We start from the raw sequence: 27,457 nt of genomic DNA on the forward strand, positions 1-27,457 counted from the left end.
ATTCTAGAGCTCAGATTGTGATGTCATAATGCCTCATCCCACCAATGCCTAAGCTCTGTCCTCATCTGCACAAGCCTCAAACGCTTTAAAATCATAAGTAGCAACATTCTAGAGCTCAGATTGTGATGTCATAATGCCTCATCCCACCAATGCCTAAGCTCCGTCTTCAAGCCTCAAACCCTTTAAAATCACAAGTAGCAACATTCTAGAGCTCAGATTGTGATGTCATAATGCCTCATCCCACCAATGCCTGAGCTCCGTCCTCATCTGCACAAGCCTCAAACGCTTTAAAATCATAAGTAGCAACATTCTAGAGCTCAGATTGTGATGTCATAATGCCTCATCCCACCAATGCCTAAGCTCTGTCCTCATCTGCACAAGCCTCAAACGCTTTAAAATCATAAGCAGCAACATTCTAGAGCTCAGATTGTGATGTCATAATGCCTCATCCCACCAATGCCTAAGCTCCGTCTTCAAGCCTCAAACCCTTTAAAATCACAAGTAGCAACATTCTAGAGCTCAGATTGTGATGTCATAATGCCTCATCCCACCAATGCCTGAGCTCCGTCCTCATCTGCACAAGCCTCAAACGCATTAAAATCATAAGTAGCAACATTCTAGAGCTCAGATTGTGATGTCATAATGCCTCATCCCACCAATGCCTAAGCTCTGTCCTCATCTGCACAAGCCTCAAACGCTTTAAAATCATAAGCAGCAACATTCTAGAGCTCAGATTGTGATGTCATAATGCCTCATCCCACCAATGCCTAAGCTCCGTCTTCAAGCCTCAAACCCTTTAAAATCACAAGTAGCAACATTCTAGAGCTCAGATTGTGATGTCATAATGCCTCATCCCACCAATGCCTGAGCTCCGTCCTCATCTGCACAAGCCTCAAACGCATTAAAATCATAAGTAGCAACATTCTAGAGCTCAGATTGTGATGTCATAATGCCTCATCCCACCAATGCCTAAGCTCTGTCCTCATCTGCACAAGCCTCAAACGCTTTAAAATCATAAGCAGCAACATTCTAGAGCTCAGATTGTGATGTCATAATGCCTCATCCCACCAATGCCTAAGCTCCGTCTTCAAGCCTCAAACCCTTTAAAATCACAAGTAGCAACATTCTAGAGCTCAGATTGTGATGTCATAATGCCTCATCCCACCAATGCCTGAGCTCCGTCCTCATCTGCACAAGCCTCAAACGCATTAAAATCATAAGTAGCAACATTCTAGAGCTCAGATTGTGATGTCATAATGCCTCATCCCACCAATGCCTAAGCTCTGTCCTCATCTGCACAAGCCTCAAACGCTTTAAAATCATAAGCAGCAACATTCTAGAGCTCAGATTGTGATGTCATAATGCCTCATCCCACCAATGCCTAAGCTCCGTCTTCAAGCCTCAAACCCTTTAAAATCACAAGTAGCAACATTCTAGAGCTCAGATTGTGATGTCATAATGCCTCATCCCACCAATGCCTGAGCTCCGTCCTCATCTGCACAAGCCTCAAACGCATTAAAATCATAAGTAGCAACATTCTAGAGCTCAGATTGTGATGTCATAATGCCTCATCCCACCAATGCCTAAGCTCTGTCCTCATCTGCACAAGCCTCAAACGCTTTAAAATCATAAGCAGCAACATTCTAGAGCTCAGATTGTGATGTCATAATGCCTCATCCCACCAATGCCTAAGCTCCGTCTTCAAGCCTCAAACCCTTTAAAATCACAAGTAGCAACATTCTAGAGCTCAGATTGTGATGTCATAATGCCTCATCCCACCAATGCCTGAGCTCCGTCCTCATCTGCACAAGCCTCAAACGCATTAAAATCATAAGTAGCAACATTCTAGAGCTCAGATTGTGATGTCATAATGCCTCATCCCACCAATGCCTAAGCTCCGTCTTCAAGCCTCAAACCCTTTAAAATCACAAGTAGCAACATTCTAGAGCTCAGATTGTGATGTCATAATGCCTCATTCCACCAGTGCCTAAGCTCCGTCCTCATCTGCACAAGCCTCAAACACTTTAAAATCATAAGTGTTCGAGACTTGTGAGGTTAAGGCAGAGCTTACAGGAATGGGGCAGGAACAGCGACAGCGACAAAACTCGCAGGGTCGGGACAGGGAAACTGAGTTCCTGTGGGGATGGAGACAAATTTGTCCCCATGTCATTCTCTACTGGGCTTCTCTTTGTTGTTTGCAAACTTTTTATAGTCATGCCATTAATCCGGCCTTATATCAACGTGCCTCTCTTTTATGGGATGGAAATATCCATCCTTGGCACTTGCACTAATATTTTATAAATAAAAATAAGACCCAGCAAATGTGGAACCTTTTTACCATCCTATCCTTGGAGTCCTGATGGGCCAGATTCTATAAAGGACGTCTATGTTGGACATTACTAGGTGCTTAAATTGACATCTGCTTTATTTAACAAGTTCGTAATTGGGAAAAAATGTACCGTATTTTCACGTAGATAACGCGCACCCGTGTAAAACGTGCACACGGGTATAGCGCGCGGGAAACACAAATTTATGTAAAGAAATTTTTATATACCGCGCTCACGGGTATACCGCGCATGCCGCCCCGACTCTCCTCTGGCTGCCCCGACTCTCCTCTGGCCGCCCCGACTCTCCTCTCCCCCTTGAAGTCCTGTCCCCACCCTGAAAGCCTGATGCCCCCTCGACGCCCGATTCATCATCCGGAAGGACCGCTCGCAGCCCCACAGCCTCCCCCCCTCCCCCATGGAGAAGCTGTCTACCTTGTTTCCAGATTCCAGTGAGCCCAGCTGCTTCCTCTGCCGGCGGTCCTGCCCCTTCTCTGAGCCCTGCGCTACACTGCTTCCTCTGATGTCAGAGAAAGGGCAGGACCGCCGGAAGAGGAAGCAGCGCAGCAGGGCTCAGAGAAGGGGCAGGACCGCCGGCAGAGGAAGCAGCTGGGCTCACTGGAATCTGGAAACAAGGTAGACAGCTTCTCCATGGGGGAGGGGGGGGAGGCTGTGGGGGTGCGAGCGGTTCTTCGGGTGGGAGTGCGAGCGGTCCATCGGGGTGCTAGTGCGAGCGGTGGTGATGCGAGCGGTCCTTCCGGATGATGAATCGGGCGTCGGGCGGGATGGGAACTATGTAAAAAAAATTTTATATACCGCGCTCACGCGTATACCGCGCAAGGTTATGCACGGTTTGTAAAAACACGTATAACGCGCGCGTTATATGCGTGAAAATACGGTAATTGGCCAATAGGCACCTATCCAATCCTATCAAAGTCAGGCACCTATCACATGACACCCCATTTCCAGTTGCATCTATATGAACTTAGGCATTCAGGCCCTGATTCTATAAAGGACGCTTAAATCACGCCTAACGCTGAGCGTGACTTAGGTGTCCAAACTAAGTTGTTAATGAGCCCTTTAAGGGTCTTAACGAGCATTAATTGGCTCTTAGGCGTCCAAAGGATGTGGACGTCAGTTTGTAGGGCGCAATTATAGAAAGGACACCTATCTTAGACGTTCAAACGGCGCCTAACTTTAGACGCGCGTTTGCAGAATCAGGGCCTCAGCATACAGAATAGGAGATAAAGTCAGTCACACATGCCACGGCTAATTAGCGCCAGTGAGTGCTAGAATTCCATTTCCGTGCACTTTATAGAATTTGATAGGATTCTATAAATGGCGCCCGCATTTGGGCACACAAAATTGCACGCAGTCCTGAGATCCGTGCACAAACGAATGAGCTAATAGGTCATTAGCAATTAATTACTGATGTTAACTGACTCTAATTTGGACTCGTTTGCGGATCTGGCCGCACACGATTCTTTAAAAGATCCGCGCCCAAATCCTTTTGCGTGCAACCCAAAAGGGGGACGTGGCTATGGGAGAGGCACAGGTGGGTTGGGGGTGTTCCAAAGAATTAGGCACAATGTTATAGAATTCGGGGACTGCGCACCCTCGTTGCACGCCAGGATTTACACCAGCTTTCAGCTAAGCCAGTTAGCGAGTCACGCTTCGTGGCGCCTAAGCCTTTCTCTACCCCTAAACCCACTATGTGTCATGAAATAGGTGTCTATCTTGCGTAGAATTGCGCCTAAGATGTTAGGGGCCTATTGCCCAAATAAATTTTTTTTTTTTTTTTTCAATTGTGAGCTTGTTAAAGCTCATTATTGCAGCCAATTTACTAATTTAGTCAGGTGCCTAACTGTAGGCACCTATATATTTAGGCTCCTCACTTTAGGTGCCTCTTCCAGGATTTCCCTCAAAGGGCTCAGCTTAGACCGCCCTTTAGAGAATAGTGCTGAGCGTGAATTTTTTTCGATGCCTACTTTTTGGCAACATTTACAGAATCCGATCAAAAATGTGCATGTATGTAAGAGCTCCACCTGTGCTCTACTCAAACTCATTCTCTGGACATGAATAAGAACCTAAGAATTGCCGCTGCTGGGTCAAGCCAGTGGTCCATCGTGCCCAGCAGTCCGCTTCCGTGGCGGCCCTTAGGTCAAAGACCAGCGCCCTAACTGAGACTAGCCTTACCTGCGTATGTTCTGGCTCAGCAGGAACTTGTCTAACTTTGTATTGCATCCCTGGAGGATGTTTTCCCCTATAACAGCCTCCGGAAGAGCGTTCCAGTTTTCTATCACTCTCTGGGTGAAGAAGAACTTCCTTACGTTTGTACGGAATCTATCCCCTTTCAGCTTTAGAGAGTGCCCTCTCGTTCTCTCTACCTTGGAACAACCTGTCTTTATCTACTTTGTCTTGAATCCTTGGAGGGTGTTTTCCCCTATAACAGCCTCCGGAAGAGCGTTCCAGCTTTCTACCACTCTCTGGGTGAAGAAGAACTTCCTTACGTTCGCACGGAATCTATCCCCTTTCAATTTTAGAGATTGCCCTCTCGTTCTCCCTACCTTGGAGAGGGTGAATAACCTGTCCTTATCTACTAAGTCTATTCCCTTCAGTACCTTGAATGCTTCGATCATGTCCCATCTCAATATCCTCTGCTCAATGGAGAAGAGGACCAGTTTCTCTAGCCTCTCATTGTACGGCATCCTGTAAAGTCATGTGCAAATACGAGTCTAATTGTACAGTGCATATTTTTATGTGGCAGGTATTTTATTTTTTTTAAGTGACCTTTTTCCCTTGATTCTCTTTAGGTTGCCCAAAGTTGGAAACATAATTACGGGGGCAGATCACAGTGCTCTTAAACAAATAAGCCAATTAGATAATGACAATGACAATGCATTGTCATGCACTTAATTGGCAGTAGTTAGGAGTTATGTGTGGATCTGCCCTATGCCTTATTCCAGGGGTCCTCGAATCCAGTCGAGTTTTCCAGATTTCTCCAATGAATATGCATAAGATCTATGTGCATGCACTGCTTTCAATGCATATTCATTGGGGAAATCCTGAAAATCCGACTGGATTGCGGCCTTCATGGAGGGACTTTGAGACCCCCTGTTCTAGAGTATTAGGCGTCGTTCTAAACCAGACATGGGCAACTCCGGTCCTCGAGGGCCAGAATCCAGTGGGGTTTTCAGGATTTCCCCAATGAATATGCATGAGATCTATTTGCATGCACTGCTTTCAATGCATATTCATCGGGGAAATCCTGAAAACCTGATTGGATTCAACCTCGAGGGCCGGAGTTGCCCCTGTCTGGTCTAGAATGACACCCAATACTCTAGAACAGGGGTCTCAAAGTCCCTCCATGAGGGCCGCAATCCAGTCGGGTTTTCAGGATTTCCCCAATGAATATGCATTGAAAGCAGTGCATGCACATAGATCTCATGCATATTCATTGGGGAAATCCTGAAAACCCTACTGGTTTTGGCCCTCAAGGAGGGACTTTGGGGACCCCTGCCCTATTCTGTTCTATAACATACATGCCTAAATTTTATTGCATGAAACTCCAAGGGGGAGTTGTCCATGGGAGGGGCAGAGGCATTCCCAGAAATTAGGCGCAATGTTATAGTATTCTTGCATTATCACGATTTACTGCCATCAGCTGGACGTCAGCATCTCCTTTAGCAGGCATAAGTCACTGCGCCCAAAGTCATGCCGTTTACAGAATATTAGCATAACATGTAGCATTTGCCACTTATCTTTGGATGCCATTGACAGAATCTAGATCCTTATTGTCATAAATCAGTGTTTTTCGGATGAGGAGGAATCCAAGATGGCGATGGAGTGACTCGCGTCTGCAAGTGGCTCCTGCACTTTATCGGCTATTCTATATTTCCACCAACAATTTTACCTGTTGCTATGCCTAAACGCAGGGGTAAGCAGAGCGATGCCTCCTCTTTTACTTCCTTGACGTGGCAGGTGGCCATAACATCTTACGTCGTCCCGGTTGGAGCGGGCGTATCCACTGACCGAGGTGGGCAGACCTCGGACTTGGAAGGGGAGGTATCGTTTAGCCCATTAAGACCTGGAGTTCCTCCGCGTCCCGGGAGGATGTCGGGGACGCCTTCAACAGTGCAGGAAACACCAGAGTAGATGTCTCCGTCGGCGTTGCAGGTCTCACCCCTGACCCCGGATATGGTCCACAGCTTGCCGACTTTTGTACAGCTGACATTGGAGTTCGGAGGAACTGAAATTCGCATCGAAGCAGGGAAAGAGGAGATGAAATGAATTGGGGAATCTCCCGGAATCTCTCTCCCTGCTCCTTTGATAAGACCTGAAGTAAATGACATGGAGACGATTTGGAGTGGTTTGGAATCTTTACACAAGCTATGCTCCCAATTTGTTGCCTCAGTACAGAATACTAATATTCAATTTAAAACTTTTGAAGAGAAATTCCAACAACATTCTGATAGAATGGACAATTTAGAAAAATCAATGGTAGAAGTGAAGGTTTCTACTAATTTACAACTGAAGGGAAAAGTGGTTGCTTACTAGGAAAATAGAAAATTTGGAGAATGCAAATAGAAGTTTGAACCTGAGACTTTTACATTTTCCTGTCTCTAAATTTCAAACACCAAGAGACATTTTTCATTCCTTCTTAAACTCAGTTCTGAAATTTCCTGAAAATAATATGCCACCGTTACCAGGAGATTTGGATCTCACTGGTATGTTGGAGACATCTCAATAAGAAGAAATAGTTCCTAGAACTACTTTATTGGTAACTTTTGGTTTTCTTCAAGATAAGGAGGCAATCCTTCGTCTATTTTATAGGACTGATAATGTGGAATTTCATGGATTCAAAATTTCAATATTTCCTGATGTATCAAAATAGACGCAAGCCAGACAGAAAAACTACGATGGTCAGTCAGTTTTGAGTATGGGAGCAACTTTTCGGTTGCGTTTTCCTTGTAAATGCTGCATTACTTATTAGAGTACTAGATATATATTTTATGAACCTGATCAGTTGAACTTTTTTTCTTGAGGGTAAGGCAGCTGGAAGAACTTCCGAGGTTTCCATGGAATCTCCCAACCAGGCCGTTAGTTAATTGAATCCAACTGCACTCTGTAATGTGATTTAATTTTGAATTATTCCTGAAAACCAACTCCCCTTGGAGGTGATGGATTCTATCTCCTCATATTGTGGACTTTGACATTGGTTACTAATGTGGAATTATTTTATAATTTGGTTTATTTGTTTCTTATTTCAATTCTTTGTTTCCATTTAATTGGTGTTTAACAATTTGTAAAAGTATATAAATAAATAATAATTAAATAAATCCAGTGTTTTTCACTCAAAATTATTTATAAAATTGCCTCCATTGTTGATTGTGTCTCAAGAAACACAGAATTATTTAATGTATACCTTTTATTAGCATAAGAAAAGCCTAGTTTCAATTAAACAGAGTATTATGGTAAGAACCTTGTAATTCTTATGATTATATTAGGGGGGTTCACACATTTCTTGCCTCAGCACTGTTTAAAATTAACAAAAGTGTGACTATTAATCCTCTGGCAATGTGTCACTATGAGCCTGTATATCCTATTCCTTCTTTGCCAGGTCAATGTTGGGCGATTATCTCCTTCTTTTGAAGCCTAATTGTTCTTTGATTTAAATTCCCACCGAACTGGACGCCAACATTTAAATTGTTCCCCCATTCTTTGCTGAACTGTTAAACGCATTCAGATGCCGTTCCAGTGTCTCAACACCTTCTGTTTGTCTGTATCTCAAAGCGAAAGTAATATAGCAGTCTTATCTTTTGTGCAGTAGAGGAAATTGGCTTACCTTTGAAAGACCAAAGGCGGTTTTCTAAAGCAACGTCAGCCATCTCTGATTGACCATGCATATAATCCTTCTCAGTCTCTGGCAGGAATTGTATTTCACAATATCATTTTTTTTTTTTTTTTACATTTTGTTAAACAATTTCTTTGGCTTCTGAAAGGGAACGGGGAACATTTAAAAAATCTGGAGAGGAAGGGCTGCAAAAGGCTCCTTTGTTAACACCCAAGTTCTGACCTCCTCTCTTTTCAAGAAGCCCAATTACCTAGTTTACTGCTGTTTCATGCACTAAAAATACTAGACGGCTTATGCTTTGGGAAGGAGAATATAGAATAACTAGTCTTATAGCCCGTTACATTAACGGGTGCTAGAATATATATGTGTGTGTATGTCTTTATTTTTTTTTCTCTCTCAGCCGCTTTCTGTATTTCAGTCTGTCTTTTTTTTTTTTTCCTTGGCTGTCCACTACCACCCCTTGCCTGCTCCCCCTGTCCATTTTCCCTTCCTTTTACCTCCCCTGTGTCCTCCACCACCCCATCACTGCTCACCTTATCCAGCAGAAGCCCTTCTCCCTTTGTTTTACCTCCCCCTGTCCATCATCACCTCCTTCCTGCTCCCCCTGTCCAGCAGTAGGCCTGTCTTCATTTTTCTGACCCCCCTCCCTGTTCATCAGCATCTCTTCCCCTGTCCATCAACCCCTTTTCTATCTTATAAAAATGCAGGTTACATTATGTGCTGATGGTTTTTTTGAGTTTGTGTAGCTGTCAGGATTTGTAGTGTTGATTCCGGCTGTTCTTAGTTACCCACAGGAAACTGTTGCTTTAGGCAACTGCCTGTCTTGCTGGCCATGGATATTGCTGCAACTCCTATTGCCTTCAGTAACTCCCTACTCTATCTCCTCTATAGAGATTATTAACACAATAACTTAGTCTCCTGCCATTCCTTCTCTTAGACCTCAAAATCTAAAGCTCCCTGATTTCCAGTATAAATTTCATGCAGGTAGCTGCAGGCAGGATTGTTTTCCAGGACCGACACTATTGGGACTTTTGATGTGGATTAGACACACACCCTTGTTCCGTAGTATTTGCGATAGTAAAAGGATATTAGGCACCAGGCCTTAGGTCAAGGGTCGGCAATCATCGCCCCATACCTTCTTCCTGAACTCCATCCGCGGCCTGCAGCTGCCGACAGCAGCCGCCGCTGCGGCCGACATCCGACTCGGGCCGCCGCGGTGTACATTCGCCTCGGGGAGGGGGGGGAGGAAGAGAGAGAGCGGAGAGAGTACGGTGCGCAAGGCAACGACGGCTGCGGGGACGTGCAACTTACAGGAAGGGAGTGAGGGAACGCAGGCGGGGATCATGAGAGCCACCGCTGCGTCTTTCAATAGGGAGCAGGGCAGAGCGTAAGTCGCGCATGCGCACTTCCTAGCTACAGCTCACGGAAAACGGACGCACGCATAGGAAGTGCGCATGCGCGGCTTACTGTTTTATTATATTAGATAAGTTAACCTGAGTGTAATAAAGCCAGTTACTACAGTATTCTATTCCTGCATTATTGCTAAATACAGTACTCACTTCAATAATGTTTACACTCTGAAACAAAGTCGAAGTTAAAAATACAGGCAAAAGCTTGGCTCAAAACAATGAACCTGCCACCTTCAGCCAATTCATGTAGCTGTGAGATGGTTAGAAGCTACTTTGCATCCTATATAATAAAACCCTAACCGCGCATGCGCGCTTAGGGTTTCGCAATCCTGAATTCGATTTCCAGTGTGCGGGGCGGCTTGCGACAGCTTACGGCATGTGCAGCGATTTAGCAGTGGTGGAACTCCGTTTGTCTCCACAGTAAATTTGAACGACATATGGCTGAACGCCATAACTCGATAACAACGTTTGACAAAACTTGGTCGATTTTGGCAAATCTCAGCACTTAGACCCTTGACCAACATACAGATCTTTACTTATAGTTTTCTGGTTGACATATGTGTTTACTCTGGCCTCTATATCATATTATATTGGCATTTTAATGTCTGCTAACACTATAACATACCTACATGTACTATTATTAGCATTGAATGTATAATACCATTCTGTTTCTCGACATACTTTCCTCATTCCTCTTAGTTATTTGTATATTTCATTTCCTTACGTATTTATGATTTGCATACATTGATGATTGTTATAATGTTTTCTGCTCTTATAATTTCTGCTACTACCACCTCTACTTTGTAATTAGATATACATGATGGGTGTCTTCACCCGGCTTAACCTGTGCTTCATTGGAAGCTCTTTTTTTGTTTTTGTATTGTTATGCTTTCCAAAACCAATAAAATTTTCTTGAACTAAAAAAAAAAAAAGAGAATATATCATCGAACATTTCTATGCTCTTTCAAAGGAGTGCACGTCTAACTGGAGCCCACCCTCAACACTCAGCAAGTGCAGAGTTGGAGAATGTGGCAAAGAGTTTTCATTTTTAGTTTTCTATGACATTTGCCGGATTTTCATTTTGTTTCATTTTTTTTTTTTTTAATACTTTTGTTTCAATGCGATTTTGTTAATTGAGAGATTGCGGCAGTTAAAATCATCTCTAAAGCCAAGAAATATGACCACGTTACATCTCTTTTAAAAGATGCCCACTGGCTGCCTGTAGCGCATCGAATTACTTTTAAGATATTATTCCTAACAGTCAAGGTACAATCAAGCCACTCGCCAGCGTTCATCGATAGACTCTTGATATCATATGAAACTGAACGAGTCCAAAACAAAGTTACTTTGGCTTGGCCCAAAATTAGAGCAGCTACCTTCGTCCATTCTGTTGCCCTCAGGATCCTCACTGCACATTGGATTCTCAAGTAAAGTTCTGGGTGTCATTATAGATTCAACACTTTCTTTCACTGACCATCTTAATTCTCTGGTTAAAAAAAAAATGTTTTTTTAGTCTCCATATGTTGAGGAAAGTGAGATCCTGTTTCCGTCAACAACATTTTGCTGTCTTTATTCAATCAATCATCCTTTTGAGGTTGGCTTAATGTAATTCAGTCTATTTAAGCTTGACCAAGAAAAGCTTTCAAAGACTTCAACTGATCCAGAATACTACGACTAGGCTGATCTTTACATAAAGTAAATTTGATCGTGTCTCTCCGCTCCTGCAAAAACTTCATTGGTTTCCAATAATTTCCAGGGTTTATTTTAAATGTGCCTGCTTAACATTTAAGATTTTGCGTGGCATCCTTCTTCCTTTAATTCCCCTGTCTTGGAATTCTGTAAGATTTGACATTACCAGATCTACTCCAAAATTTAAATTGTTCTTTCCTACGTCAAAAAGTGTTACCTACATTGGCAAATTAGGGAAGTCTCTACTTTTCAAAATGACTGAGCTGTGGAATGATTTTCCTATTCATCTACGCGATCTGGGTACTTTCCAGCCATTTCGAAAGCATCTGAAAACTTGGCTATTTTCAAAGTTGTAAATTCCGCTCGTCTCCATATTATTCCAAATCCATCTAATTTTCTTGTAAACCGTGCTGAGCTCTACTGTTATAGAGAAGATACGGTAGATAAGCCTAAGGTTTAGTTTTAGTTTACCATATAGTACATCTAGAGCGCTTAGATCCACCCAACAATATCTTCTTTCTACTCCCTCCATGCGCCAAATTGTAGATGACACCAACATTGTGGAACTCTCCATTAAGCTCAGGCAAGAACATTGCTTCTCAAAGTTGAAATCATGCCTCAAAACCTTCCTATTCAAAGACACTTTGGTACCTAAATTATGATGCTTATACAAGAAGCTAATTCTTTAAACCTTTTTTTGTTCTTTTCTTCTTTCTTCGCTTCTCCTCTCTTCTTCTCCTTCTTTTCCTATCTTTTCCCATTCTCATGTTACCCGCCCTTCCTTTTATTTGAATATGATGTATCTTCTTATTGTTTTTCTCTTTTGCGTCAAGTATGTCTGTCCATGGTTTTTAATAATCTTTCTACGTCTTCCCTTATTTTATATTTTTGTAAAAATATTTATGGAAAGCGCATGGAAGGGCATAATAAAAAAAAAAATACGTCTAAGTCCGTTTTGGGCTTAGGGCACTAGTCACCCAAAGTCGGCAGTGTCTAAAGTCCATTCTCAAAAAATTTGTCCCCCCAAAAAAATTTATTTTTAAAAAATCATCTACTTCTACATCCAGCCATTTGGGCTTCCAGACCGCCAAGTCATCTATCTTTATACCGCATTCTCGTCCCAAAAATCATCCAAGTCTGAAATACCTAGAAGCAGATCTTTTTGACGTGGGAGGGGCCAGCAAAGTGATGAACTTGGCCACCCAGACATGGCAACAGAGTAGTGGGGCACCTTACAGGGCACTGTTGTGAACTTCAGAAAAAGGGTACTATATAAACATTTCACCAAAACTCACCACAACTCCCTTGCAGGTCATGATGAACCCTACAAAACCTACTATACCCACCTCAATAGCCCTCAATAGCTATAGGTGGCATGTATATGGCAGTAGGGTTAGGGGAGGTTTTGGTGGACTCACTTTTCTCACATGAATGCAGTGATTAGAGTGGCTTATGAGCCTGGGTCCTTCTCTCTATGGTTATCTACTTAAGCCACCTCTGTGCAGCTCTACTAGGCTTTCCTATGCCATGTGCTGATGGTCTGGAGGCTGGTATCAAGTTCAAGTTTATTGGGATTTTATATACCGCCTATCAAGGTTTTCTAAGCGGTTTTACAATCAGGTACTCAAGCATTTTCCCTATCTGTCCCGGTGGGCTCACAATCTATCTAACGTACCTGGGGTTATGGAGGACTAAGTGACTTGCCCAGGGTCACAAGGAGCAGCACGGGGTTTGAACCCACAACCCCAGGGTGCCGAGGCTATAGATCCAACCACTGCGCCACACACTCCTCCATGTATGTTTTTATTCCAATTTGTATGGCGGGGTGTGTGTGTGTGTGGGTCAGTGATCATTGGGGGATTATGTGGGTGTCTGTACTGACTAAGGAGGTACCTTGTGTTGCCTAAGGCCACTGTATGTGTGGTTAATGCTGGACGTGACCTTAGGCACCCTCAAGCGCCACTGTAGAGGCGATTCTCATCATAGGTAGGCACCAGAAATGTCGGCCTTTGAAACCCTGGGCTTCATTTCCAGTGCCTACTTTTCACATAGCCGTGATTCTCCAAATGGTGCTGTTGTGTGATTTGACACGCGACCAGTGCCGCCGATTATGGCGCAGTTTGAAGAATACAAATATACTTGTTTGATTATTTCTTTGTGTTGCACCTGCCTCTCTCTTTTTTATTGATTCATTTTGGGTATCTTGAAACCTGACCGGCTAGGTGCGTCCCAAAGGACCGAGTTGAGAGCCACTGGCCTAGAACAGTCTCTTTGCCATTAGTTATCCACGATTTGATTGAAGCCTCTTGGATTTATCTTGGGGTCCTAATTTCAAAATTTTTTTTCTTTTTGCAATATATCTGTGCCTGAGCTTAGAATCGCTTCCCCTTCATGCGAGTGATTTAGTGGCATTAAAACCAATTCTAAACTTAAGGAAATGAACTGCAGCCCATGTGTTCTTTCCAGTAAACGAAAATGCCTGGCAACATTCTCAAAGGCTCCTAAAACTAGCTTGGGCATGGTATGTTGGTAGCAAATGGTAGGCGAGTCTGGGTTGTTATGTCATTAACGTTATTTTCCATTGGCTTGAGTTCTTTTTTTTTTTTCCAGGGCAATGTGACATTTTCCTGCTCTGAGCCGCATAGCGTTCCAATCACTTTTGCCAGCCCCAGCAGCAATTATTTGCTCTTGCCCGGCATCCCCCGGCTTGATGGCTTGTCGGTCAGTTTTCAGTTCCGGACGTGGAACAAGGATGGTCTGTTGCTCTCTACCGAGTTGTCTGAAGACTCTGGAGAGCTACTTCTCTACCTCCTCGCTGGGAAACTGATACTTGTCATTCAGAAAGTGGCAGAGAACTCGGTCAAGATCAGTACAGGTAAGGGAGCTCATTAAGTCTTTTCAGCTCTGAGGCTCTTGAATAATAAGTCATGTATAGTTATGGAGGTTTGAGACATGAGTAGGTTGACCCAATGGAATTGAACAATGTTCCTTGAACTCAGGTCCTGTCCTTAAATCTCCGAGACTACCATTTATAGCAATGGTTCTCTACCCAGGTCTCGAGACACACCGGTCAGGCTTCTGGGATTCCCACAACGAATATGCATGAGATGGAGTCGCATACAATGAAGGCAGTGCATGCGGATTTATCCTGTGAATGTTTAATATGGATATCCTGAAGGTGTGTCCTAAGGGTTGAGTTGAGAACCCTTGATTTACAGATATGAAGATGTAGCTCATCTATCAACTGTGGGTACTATGCACATACCGCTGTGGCTATTAGCTCCTAAGTCAAAGATATGAGATGCTGGCATGGGAAGCTGTGTCCATTGACCGTTGAAAGGGATGTGGAGAAAGTAGATTACCTGCCTTAGGCACCATCTTGAATGTATGTTTGTGTAGGAGACATGAGGAACATGGGGTGGGAAAGGTGCAGAGACGCACAACATGCTTCCACGCCCTTCCTCTAACATTATATGAGGGTGGTTTGAAAAGTTTGGTTAAAAAACCCCCAAAAAAGCAATGCAATCTCCATTGAGGACTATACACTTAGGCCTGGATTCTGTAACCGGAACCCTTGTCGGTGGCCGCCTTAAAAGCAGCAGCTGATCGCTTGTTGATCGTACGATGACACCGGGTACAGACTTTCTGCTGTGTAGGAATTAAAAAATGGAACTCCCTTGAGGGTCAAATACGAAATTGCCGTGCAAAGGATACGTTCAGGAAATTGCTCAAGACAGCTATTTGTAGATGTTTTTTTTCAAATTATTAATTGCCTTTGTTGGCCATGTTGATGAATTGTTCACGATCATTCTTATCATGGTTTTGGTTTTTAATAATGTTTTAACATGATTTTTATAGGATCTTTTGTATGTCATTTAGTTATAATCGGTATAGAAATTTTTTAAATAAATGAAAATAAATAAATAAATAATTGTGCCTCCTGCAAAAGTAGAGGCCAGAGTTTTCCAGGCCTACATTTCCGGCGCCTCTCTTTGATGTGATTCACACCCTCGTGGGTGCTTTAGGCCACCTAATGCTACTTCTGGCATTAGCCTCGCCCGCAGTGGTGTTAGGCGGCCTTAAGCGCCTACAAAGGCTCAATTTTGGCACCGGCGCCTTGAAACTCAGTTAAAAATGGCATTTAAACAGCATTTTTTTTTTTTTACTGAGCTTGGGTGTTGACCAGCACCTAAAAAATTGTCGCCAGTTAGGGCCTTAGTCCAGAGAGATTCCAGGTTTTTTTGTAATCTATTTTTCCTATGATACGAAAAAACTGGAAACTCGCTGGACCAAGTGTATAGCCCTTGATAGAGACTACGTTTTTTAACTTGTGTTGTTTTTTTTTGCCAAACTTTTCAAACCAACTGTACATGAGTATTCTATAATAGAATCTTATCTATTTATTCAATTTTCTATACTGTTCTCCCAGGGGAGCTCAGAATGGTTTACATGAATTTATTCAGGTATTAAAGCATTTTTCCCTGTCTGTCCTGTCACAATCTATCTAATGTACCTGGGGCAATGGAGGGGTTAAGTGACTTGCCCAGGGTCACAAGGAGCAGTGTGGGTTTGAACCCACAACCCCAGGGTGATGAGGCTGTAGCTTTAACCACCGCACCACTCTAGATATCAAACCGTAGCAAAAGTGAACCAAGTATAGGACAATCAAGCTATTGTGACATCACTGATGGAATGAGGCGGTATGATGTCACAATAGCAGCTCTGGTTATCAGAGGCTGAAGCTTTTCATGCTATTTATTTATTCAATTTCATCTATACTGTTCTCCCAGGGGAGCTCAGAACGGTTTACATGAATTTGTTCAGGTACTTAAGCATATTTCCCTGTCTGTTCCAGTGGGCTCACAATCTATCTAATGTACCTGGGCAATGGGGGAGGATTAAGTGACTTGCCCAGGGTCACAAGGAGCAGCGTGGGTTTGAACCCACAACCTCAGGGTGCTGAGGCTGTAGCTTTAACCACTATAACCACTGTAGAAATCAAAATGTAGTGAAAGTGAGTCAAGTAAGGACAATGAAGCTGTAAGGTTTGTTAGTGGCCCCCACAATGTATGGTTGGTGGGGTCACTTGAGAGGCACCCTTACAAACGCCAGGTCCAGGGTTCAGTTCCCTCACAGATGATTCACCAGGAAGTAGAATCAAAGAGGCACAGCCAGAGGTGATTGCATAAAGAATATATTATAGAAATAGGCTTACAGAAAAGCAATATTTATAAGCATTACAATTTATGAGAGAGCAACGCAGTTTCCCTGCCTTACAGAGTTCAGAGGAAAAGAGAGACATAGAAGCCTGAAGTTCTAAGGAGAGGCAGAGAGAGAGAAAAAGGGGGATGGGGTGATGGTCCAAGCTTCGTATTCCATAGATAAAGAGAAGGATAGACAGAGAAAGAGAGAGAGCTAGAGCTGCAGATGTGTTGCAGAAAGGAGGCTTTTATAGCTTGGAATCTTATTCTGTGTATAGAAACTATTGTATGTCCCAGTATCTTTCTGTTTAGAATTTGTAAACTGTTTGAAACAATGGTTAATTTAATTGATAAGGAGGGTGTGATACTTGCAGGCATGGTAGATGGGATTAGTCTCTGGCTTCTTTGTCCCATTCAAGCAGCCTATCTTTTTAAAAAACAATCCAGTCTGGCTGAATGATTAATGTATGTGAATTCGGTGCAGGAGCACAGAATTCTGCATCCAGAGTCAGATTGATATAATTTCCCATAGGCCTTCGCTGACATTAGTAATGCCAATAAGAATGCTAGCAATAGCTATGCTGACAGAAGCCATTGTGACATCACTGATGAGGTTGGCTCTTAGGCATTATGACATCACAGTACCAGCTCTGGTTATCAGAGGCTGAAACGTTTCACACTATTTATTCAGTTTTCTATACTGTTATCCCAAGGGAGGTCAGAATGGTTTACATGAATTTATTCAGGTACTCAAGCATTTTTTCCTGTCTGTCCTGGGGGGCTCACAATCTAAAATACCTAGAGGGTGGAATTAAGTGACTTACCCAGGGTCACAAGGAGAAGCGTGGGTTTGAACCCACAACCTCAGGGTGCAGAGGCTGTAGCTTTAACCACTGCGCCACACTCTCCCCTCTTAGCCCCAAGATGCCACTACAGAATTGACCAACTATACGCATCAATGCCCTTGTGCAAGAATGTCAAACAGCACAAGAACTGTTAATAACTATAAAAATAAACGATAGTATCGGTGTGTTGAAATATGCTCAAAGATCCGGAGACTGTATGAGATGTTTATCTCACATTTAAATGCTCGCCGACCAATCATTGCACATTTTGAATTTTAGGTGAAAAATAGCATGCAGTCATAAGCATCAAAATAAACTAAAAAAAAAAGTGCAACTTATCTTAAATGCGTCACATTTGTAGGGGGCCCGACACAGACCATGTTTCGTTTTCTACCTCAGGGAAACCCCAAAAAGCTGTTTACATAAAAGACTAAGGCCCTCTTTCACAAAGGTGCGCTAAGCGTTTTAGCGCGGATTTAGCGCCCATTAAATCAACGCTAACTGCTAATGTGTCCATAGGATAACATGCTCGTGTTAGCGTTTAGCGTGTGTTTAGCACGCAATAAAAAGCTTAGCGCACCTTTGCAAAAGAGGAGGTAAATGAGTACCAAAGCCTTAAATACTTCAAAATTAAGGTGCCTCAAAACAAGTCTCGCGGGGGTACCTGCACGCTTCAATGTAGCTCTTCAAAAGTTCCATGCGCTGAAAAGCAGCATGTTCTGCAGCCGTGCACTCCCTTGCTCTTCTCCGTCACGCCATGAGCCCCCCGCTAGAGAGTTGCGCAGGGACAGAAATCCCACCCGTCCCCACCAAAGTCCCACCCGTCCCCACCTGTCCCCGTGAGGAATCCCTCCGTCCCCACCCGTCCCCGCGAGGAATCCCCTCCGTCCCCACCCGTCCCTATAAACTTCAGAAATAGTTATTTCATTTAATTATGCTACTGAATTAAAGGCTCTGGTAGAAACTCATTTACAAATAAGCAAAAAGACTTTATTAATTTGAAAATATTAATTGAGAAGAATACATACTTTGTAAACGGGTTTCTACCAGAGCCTCTAATGTTTATAAATTTTTATCAACACAACTAATATACTACTTTATCCTGAAGCAAAAAAAAAAAAAAAAGAAATAGAATCATTTTCCTACCTTTGTTGCCTGGTTTCTGCTTTCCTCATGTTCTCATTCAATTCCTTCCATCCACTGTCTCTCTTCCTTCTGCATCTTCCATTTGCTCTGTTACTGTGCCTCTCCCTTTCTTCCCCCTTCCAAATTGGTCTGGCACCCATCTTCTTCCCTCCGCTCCCCCCATAGTCTGGCATCTGTCTTCTTCCCTGCCAGCGTCTTCTCCCTACTTTCTCTTCCCCATTTCCTTTCAGCGTCCTTCTCCCCCCTATCTTCCCCATGTCCTGTCAGCGTCCTTCTCCCCCCTCTGCTTCCCCATATCCTTTCAGCGTCCTTCTCCACCCCTTTGTCTTCCCCATGTGCTTTCATCATCCTTCTCCCCCCTCTGTCTTCCACAAGTGCTTTCAGAGTCCTTCCCTCCCCACCCTTCCCATGGCCTTTCAGCGTCCTTCTCCACCCCTTTGTCTTCCCCATGTGCTTTCAGCGTCCTCCTCCCTCCTCTGTCTTCCACAAGTGCTTTCAGAATTCAAAGTCCTTCCCCCCCTGCCCGTCTTCCCCATGGCCTTTCAGCGTCCTTCTCCACCCCTTTGTCTTCAGTGCTTTCAGCGTCTTTCTCCCCCCTCCTTCTCTCCCGCCCCGGGTACAGCACAGCTGGCCAGGTCCCCTTACTTTTATGGCGCTTCCCCGACCGACCGACCGACAACAGCCCCGGTCCGATAAACCTCCCTGCCCTTAACCGTGAATCTAAATTACCTTCTTACAGCTGCTGTAAGAAGGTAATTTAGATTCGCGGCTACAGGGCAGGGAGGATTGTCGGACCGGGGCTATTGTCGGTCGGTCGGTCGGGGAAGTGCCACAAAAGTAAGGGGACCTGGCTGGCTGTGCTGCACCCGGGATGGACCGCCCCCCTCCCTTAGTAGCCACTCGAACCGCGAGGCTACTCTCCTTCTCCTTACCTGCCCTGCCTGCAGCACAGAGCCGAACGGAAGTCTTCCTGACCTCAGCGCTGACGTTGGAGGGAGGGAGGGCTTTGTTTAAGCCCTCCCTCCCCTCCGACGTCAGCGCTGACGTTGGGAAGACTTCCGTTCGACTCTGTGCTGCAAGCAGAGCAGGTAGGGAGAAGAAGAGCCACGCGACTGAGTACATCCAGCCCCGCTGGAACCCCGCGACCCTCGGAGGCATCCCCACGGGATCCCCGCGACCCTAGGGGGCATCCCCACGGGATTCCCATGACCCTAGGGGGCGTCCCCACGGGATCCCCTTGACCCGAAGGGGGAACCCGCGGGATGCCCGCGGGTCCCGCGGGATTCCCGTCGTCCCCGTTCCCATGCAGCTCTCTACCCCCCGCCCCCATGTACTTCTTGAAATGTTTTCCTAAATGGCACAGATACAATGAAAATCCAGTATTAAAAGCGTACGACACATAAGAACATAAGAATTGCCGCTGCTGGGTCAGACAAGTGGACCATCGTGCCCAGCAGTCCGCTCATGCGGTGGCCCTTAGGTCAAAGACCAGCACCCTATTTGAGTCTAGCCTTACCTGCGTATGTTCTGTTCCAGTAGGAACTTATCCAACCTTTTCTTGAATCTCTGGAGAGTGTTTTCCCCTCTAAAAGACTCCGGAAGAGCGTTCCAGTTTTCTACCACTCACTGGGTGAAGAAGATTTTCCTTACACTTGTACGGAATCTTTTCCCTTCTAATTTTGATGAGTGCCCTACTAGAATCTAGCCTTTCCTGCGTATGTTCTGGTTCAGCTGGAACTTGTCTAACTTTGTCTTGTATCTTTGGAGAGTGTTTTCAGTTTTCCACCACTCTCTGGCTGAAGAAGAACTTTTTACGTTTGTACCGAATCTATCCCTTTTCAACTTTAGAGAGTGCCCTCTCGTTCTCTCTACTTTGGAGGGGATGAACAACCTGTCTTTATCTACTTTGTCTTGAATCCATGGAGGGTGTTTTCCCCTATAACAGCCTCCGGAAGAGCGTTCCAGTTTTCCACCACTCTCTGGGTGAAGAAGAACTTCCTTACGTTTGTACGGAATCTATCCCCTTTCAACTTTAGAGAGTGCCCTCTCGTTCTCCCTACCTTGGAGAGGGTGAACAACCTGTCTTTATCTACTAGGTCTATTCCCTTCAGTATCTTGAATGTTTCGATCATGTCCCCTCTCAGTCTCCTCTTATCAAGGGAGAAGAGGCCCAGTTTCTCCAATCTCTCACTGTATGGCAACTCCTCCAACCCCTTAACCATCTTAATCACTCTTCTCTGGATCCTTTCGAGTAGTACTGTGTCCTTCTTCATGTAGGCGACCAACACAAGGTAAAGCAGAAAGCTCTAGGACGGGCCAAAGGGAAAAAGCCTAAGAAATAGACCCTCCCACCCCACAATGGTAGTTCAAGATATTCCGGCAAAAAAAACCCTCCTCTGGAACATGAAAGAGCTCTGTGCAATAAAAACTCAATATAATTGAGACAGATAATAACTTGTCTCAAACAGATGATCGGTACACCAATGGTGGTCGGCGTTTCACATTTCTGCTGCCTTGGGGCGGGTCTGATCCGATCGCAAACTGCAACGTAGGACCCGTTAAACGTGTCTCCCTGCACATTAAGAAACGTTTGCCAGCACGAGAGCAGCATCCCCACCAGCTGCTTGCACCGGCCTCGGCGCCCTTTTGACGTCATGCCCTGGTCCTGCGGCCAGGAAGAGGTGTCAGAAAGGAGCCGAGGCCGGCGCGAGCAGTAGGTGCAAGATGGTGTTCGCGTTGGCGAACATTTAGGGGTCCTTTTATTAAGGTGCGCTAACCGATTTAGCGCCCGCTAAAGATTAGCGCGTGCTAAATGTTAAGATGCCCATAGGAATATAATAGATGTCTTGGCATTTCACACGCGCTTTATCTTTATCATGCGCTAAATTGGTTAGCTCACCTTAATAAAAGGACCCCTTAAAGAGGTATGTGGAGGGGGGGAGATAAGAGGAGATTCACTGATGCCTCCGCAAGATGGTGCCTAGGGTGGTCTTCCCCCTGGCCCCCCCTTACTATGCAACTGATTCAGCTCCTACATTTATGCTTGTAAACCAAATTTAGTAAATGGTGTCCAAAAATTGGCGCCAGAAAGATCCTTGCTAAACTAGCGTTCTATAAAGGACACTTTCCCCAGATTCTATATGTGCGTGAAAATTTGGCTTTGTGGCCAATTTGCGCATGCCGCTTAATTGAATAACGAGCTAATCAGCGCTGACGACTGGGCAATAACTAGGAATTATTAGCACTAATTGACAATAATTAGAATTTAAGCAATAATTAGAATTATGTTTGTAATCACAGGAAAACAAGATTTTATGTGATAGGGAAACCGCATAGTTGTATGCGGTCTATAATTTTTTAAATAAAGAATCTTTTTTTTAGGCTGGAAACAGCCCAGCATTGAATATTAGGGGTCAGCATTGGTAGCGGGTGATCACCGCACTGCCTGCCGCAGGTTGGAAATTGACCGGTAGGTGCCCACAATTACATCAGATCTGCCATGAGTGTGAGAACTTATATGAGGCAAGGATGCACATAATTTACTTTATTCTGTAAATCAGGGGTGTCAGAGTCCCTCCTCGAGGGCCGCAATCCAGTGGGGTTTTCAGGATTTCCCCAATGAATATGCAGGAGATCTATTAGCATACAATGAAAGCAATGCATGCAAACAGATCTCATGCATCTTCATTGCGGAAATCCTGAAAGCCCGACTGGATTGCGGCCCTCGAGGAGGGACTTTGATATCCCTGCTGTAAATAGTATGTGGAAGTGGTAGCTTTGCCTATGTCTCCAGTACTCCACCCATGTGGATGCCCCATTTTGCCACTCCTTTACAGAAGAGCTCTTAGTTGGTTTGAGCCATATGCACGTGTACACTTACCTGTGAAAGTGCTGGTAATGCTGCATTTTTATAAATATAAAGTATGGCCCTCGTTATAGAATTGCCCTTAAAATCTGCAGTTCTTTCCTAGCCATTTTTGAGTCTTTTAATTTAATATTAAGTTGGCATCGTCAAGGTTAAATGAGGGCGCCATAACTTGGCTGAGCTGATTTCCCCCCCACGTAATATATTTTACCCTCTTTGAGCATTAATGAGTTGTTTATATCTTTGAGATGTTGGGTAAGAGACTGGAAGGGTGGAGGGTGGGGAATAAGACGCTGTAGTGAGGTGGGGACAGGTTCTGTGCAGTGGTGATCGGTGGACTGTCGCTAGACAGTGCACCCATCGAAGCCCGAGCTACGAAAACTGAGGGGAAAAAGTTTCGGCCGGCATTAACTTTGTTTCAGGAGCCGCGGGGAAGCTGACAACCCACCCACCTTCCCTTCTGGGGTTGGTTTATTAATACGGGGTATTGGTGGAGAGAATTTGGGTGGTTCTGTTGCAGTGGTAAATTTAGCGATCATTCCCCATTAATTGGGAGTTTCGGAGTTTGGAATGTTTCTTTGAATTTGAAGGGTCATTGTGGGGCGAAACTAGTCAAAGGTATGGAGAATTTGAGCTACCAAGAACGCCTCAGAAAACTGGGACTGTTCACCCTCGAAAAGAGAAGCTTGAGAGGGGATTTGATAGAGACTTTTAAAATATTAAAAGGATTTGACATAATAGACCAGGAAGAAGCATTACTGACATTTTCAGATGTGACACGGACGAGAGGTCCTAGCCTGAAACTGTGTGGCAGCAGGTTCAGGACAAATGTCAGGAAGTTCTGTTTCACACAGCGAGTGGCGAGCGCGTGGAATGCTCTCCCGGAGGAGGTTGTGGCGGAGACTAGTGTACAGGGTTTCACGCGCTAGTTGGATGCACACCTTCTTGCAAATCATATCGGGGGATACGGGAAATCCGGGTCTCCAACAGAGAGCACCTAACTGGGCCTCCGCGTGTGCGGATCGCCGGACTAGATGGACCTAGGTCTGATCCGGTGAAGGCGTTTCTTATGTTCTTATGAGTTATCCCAGGACAAGCAGGCAGCATATTCTTAACATATGGGTGACGTCACCGACGGAGCCCCGGTACGGGCCTTTTTAACTAGAAAGTTCTAGTTGGCCGCACCGCGCATGTGCGAGTGCCTTCCCGCCCGACGGAGGAGTGCGTGGTCCCCAGTTTCTTCGTTTCCGCGGAGCGAAGAAGACGCGTGTGCTTTCAACGGCTGTTGAAAACTCTCTTTTTGCCTTCCCGCTCGCGCTTTTTTTGATCTTTTTTGGTCATTTTCCCTTTCGGGTTCTTTTTTCTACTTAAAAAAAAAAAAAAAAAAATTTTCTCTAATTTTTCTTTGTTTCTTTAACCGGCCCCGGCGGGGCCTGTTGTAATCATACAGACCTCCGGGTTTGATTTTGCGGAGGCCGTGTTTCCCTTCATGCCCCCCCAACCGGGCTTCAAGAAGTGCCAGCGGTGTGCACGCCCGATCTCTCTAACGGACCCACACAATTGGTGCCTGCAGTGTCTGGGTCCAGAGCATCAGGACCGCAAACCTTGTCATTTGGAGTTTTCAGCGCTCGTCAATGACATTTAGTTTGGTTTATATTTGAGTAACATTTCAGTGGTGGGAAATGTGAATGTTCACATGATACTGAAGTTGTGGAGAACGGTGGAGACCGCTTGGTTACATTTGAACGGTAATAAACCCACGGTAAGTTCTTTTTGCCCCATGCATTAGTTCAAATGACGACAGGAAGGACGAGGGAAAAGGAATGTGCATGCCAATGTGATGGCTGAAGGCTGATGTCCATTCTGCCAAATATCTTAATTTCCTTTGCTTCCCTCTACTGCAGTGAGAGAAGAGGTAAGGTCTGGCTTACGTCCCTACTTTTCTGTAGTGCTGGAAAAGAAGACGCCGCTCTGGATTGTTGAGCCGTTTGTGTTCTGCTTGTTTCGCAGGTAGCAATCTGAATGACGGGCTCTGGCACGCTGTTAACATCAATGCCAAAAGACACCGCATTACTCTCACTCTGGATAATGATGCAGCGTCTCCTGCTCATGCAAACATCTTATTGCAGATTTATTCTGGGAACAGCTATTATTTCGGAGGTGAGGTCACATGCTCCGAGACACTCTGCGCACACAAAGAAAAGAAACTGTTCCGTGAAAACGTTATTATTATTTTGGGGGAGACTGTCTTTCAAATGACATGTTTATGTTCCCTGGGGGCATTTTTAAAATGAGATAGCTGCTTCTCCAGTTCATGCAAATATCTGGTTGCAGATTTATTCTGGGAACAGCTATTATTTTGGTGACAGGACAACATCACGCGAGGCAAACGCGCGCCGAGAATTCAGCGCAAGACTTCAGCGCGCCGCAGGAAAACCTTCTTTTAAAGGGCTCCGACGGGGTGTGGGGGGAACCTCCCCCCCCCACTCTACTTAATAGGGATCGCTCTGCCGTGTTGGGGGGTACGGGGGCTGTAACCCCCCTATTATTCTGAAAACTTAACTTATTCCCTAAAAAATAGGGGAAAAGTTAAGTTTCAAGTATAATGTGGGGTTACAGCCCCCCAACCTCCCCCCAATGCCAGCGCGATCCCTATTAAGTAAAGTGTGGGGGTTCCCCACCAACATCCCCCGTCAGAGCCCTTTAAAAGGTTTTCCTTGCGCTGAATTGTCGGCCCGCGTTTGTCTCTCGCGCTTAAGACTGTGAACCATTATTTTGGAGGTGGGGGTCACATGCTCCGAGTCACTTTGCACATACAAAGAAAACATTATTTTCTGGGGGGGAGGGAGACTGTCTTTCAAATGACATGCTTATGTTCCCTGGGGATATTTTTATAATGAGATCACAGCTTATTTGTTTCTTCTATTCAAAGTGGTACATAACTGAGCCCAGAGCGTAGTAAGGGTAGGGGTCGTCCGGAGAGTGACGCCCCCTGCACCCCCACTCCTTCCATGCGCTCTTCCTCCCCCTGTACATCTTAATCTTTGCCAGCGTCAGTGACTTCTGCAAGCATGCTCCTCGCGCCAGCATTGGATTTCCCTCTGATGTCACATCCTGGCCCCGTGACCCAGAAGAGATTCAGAGGGGAACCAGGCTGACGTGAGCAACAGGTAGAAGTTGCTTGTATTAGCAAATATAATACAGAGGTATGGAGTGGGGGGGAGAGGTAGGGATGGCGCGAGGGTGGCATGGTATGATAGGGCGGAGTGCAGAGGTGCCAGCACCCCCACTGACTTGGGGCCCAGGGTGGTCCACACACCCCTTACTATGCTACTGACTGAACCTTAATTGATTCCCTGAGTAAATTTAGGGTAATATCAAACTCTACAGGCAAAGATTTTGTTCATGTGGAAGGGCAAAATAAAAAAAAGTCTAAGCCCTGTTTTGGCCTAAGGCGCTAAGTGCCCAAAGTTGGCAGCAGGGTAATATCCATTCTCAAAAAACCCCCATCAAAAATGTGCTTTTTTTTCCGAGAATGGCCTACCTGTACGTTCAGGCATTTAATCGCCCAGACCGCCACTACGACTATCTTTAAAACATATTCCCAACCAAAAATTCATCCAAGTCCCAAACCAAGGCCTTTTAGGCGTAGGAGGGACCAGTCCTTCGCCCAACAGCACGATTCTCTATCCAGCGCCTGCCATAATAGAGAATTGGGAAATCCGTTCCCCCACCTCTGCAAAGACTATAGCAGGAGAGATGCCCAATTCCTCCGAAGAAGCCCATAACGATCATTGGCAAGAGAGATGCCCAATCTCTCCTGTTGGACACCCTCCCCGCCCAAAGATCACCGGCAGGAGATTTGCCCAATCTCTCCTGTTGGACACCCCCCCCTCAACGATCACCGGCAGGAGAGATGCCCAATCTCTACTGTTGGACACCCTCCCCCCCCCCAAAGATAACCGGCAGGAGAGATGCCCGATCTCTCCTGCCGGACACCACACCACCATACTGTAATGATCCCCAACAGGAGAGATGCCCAATCTCTCTTATCAGTCAGTCCCCCACCCCCACCCCCCGCAATGATCGCCGTCAGGAGAGATGCCCAGTCTCTCCTGCCATACAGCCCCTCCAGTCCCCCATGTTAGCCTACCTGGATCCCCCAAGCCCACCCCCACTGGACCCCCCACCCCCACCTGGAACCCCCAAGCCTATCCTGACCCCCCTAAACTTTTTTAGATGACCAGCCAGAAGGGTCCTTCCTGCATCTGGCTGGCAGGCCTGCCTTCCCTGGAATGGTGGGCCTGCCCCTTCCCGGTGCACCTTAGGTAGCACCAGGGAGGAGCTAAGTCCCTGATTGTCCCAGGCACTTAAGGCCCCCTCCCATAGGAGGGGGCTTAGGCACCTGGACCAACCAGAATCTTACTCCCATCTCCCAGCGCATTCTAGGATACGCTGGGAGTGGCCTGAGATTCCGATTGGCCAGATCCCTTACATAGATACTTCACTACACCACTACTCCTTCTCTTCACTTTCGCTTTTAAAGGCTTTCAGAGTTTGGCGTGTCTTCACTTTTCAGCATTTTTGGGAATTTGTTTCAAGACGCTACAGACGTACCCACTGAGGAAGGCGCTGTTTTTAACATGCCAAAACTTGGATCCTTGCAAGAGATCACAAGCCCACCCTAACCCATCCAAAACAAGTCTCTTAACATATCCCCTTGGAATTTAGATGAACTACTGACAAATGGCATAGAAAATCGCCCAGAAAATAGGTTTCTGAAAATGTCAGTTTGGACGTTTTGGTGAATAAAATGTCCGAGTGCCATTTGATGCTGTTTTGGGAACGGGTTTGCCTTTTGAAAATAAGCTCCAAAGGCAATTGCCCAAAATACATGCTGCGTCGACCCTTCAATAAATCCTTCTTCCTCCGGTTTGAGGCTCCACCCAGTGGCGTAGGCTCAGGCTGGCAGCGCCCCTCTTCCGTTCCCTGTCATGCGCACAGCACGCCCCTTCCCCGCTCCTTTTTATCTTTGGCAAAAGTAGCCACGAACTTGTTGCTCCCGTCGGCTTTGGCGCTCTCTCTGACGTCGCTTCTTGGGCGCGGGTCCTGGAAGCGACGTCA

At 45.3% G+C, this 27,457-nt stretch overlaps 1 protein-coding gene across 5 annotated transcripts in view; it reads left to right on the forward strand.

The window, feature by feature from the left end:
- The window catches only part of CNTNAP5 (contactin associated protein family member 5), an 885,931-nt gene that overhangs the window by 563,465 nt on the left and 295,009 nt on the right, over positions 1-27,457 (forward strand). For all 5 annotated transcript variants that reach the window (XM_033947244.1, XM_033947242.1, XM_033947241.1 and 2 more), the window contains 2 exons: positions 13,887-14,151; positions 24,344-24,493. In XM_033947244.1, the coding sequence (XP_033803135.1) occupies positions 13,887-14,151; positions 24,344-24,493 (415 nt within the window). The remainder of the gene's footprint in view (positions 1-13,886; positions 14,152-24,343; positions 24,494-27,457) is intronic.

This window comes from Geotrypetes seraphini, chromosome 5, assembly GCF_902459505.1.
Source record: "Geotrypetes seraphini chromosome 5, aGeoSer1.1, whole genome shotgun sequence".
Classification (NCBI taxonomy): Eukaryota; Metazoa; Chordata; class Amphibia; order Gymnophiona; family Dermophiidae; genus Geotrypetes; species Geotrypetes seraphini.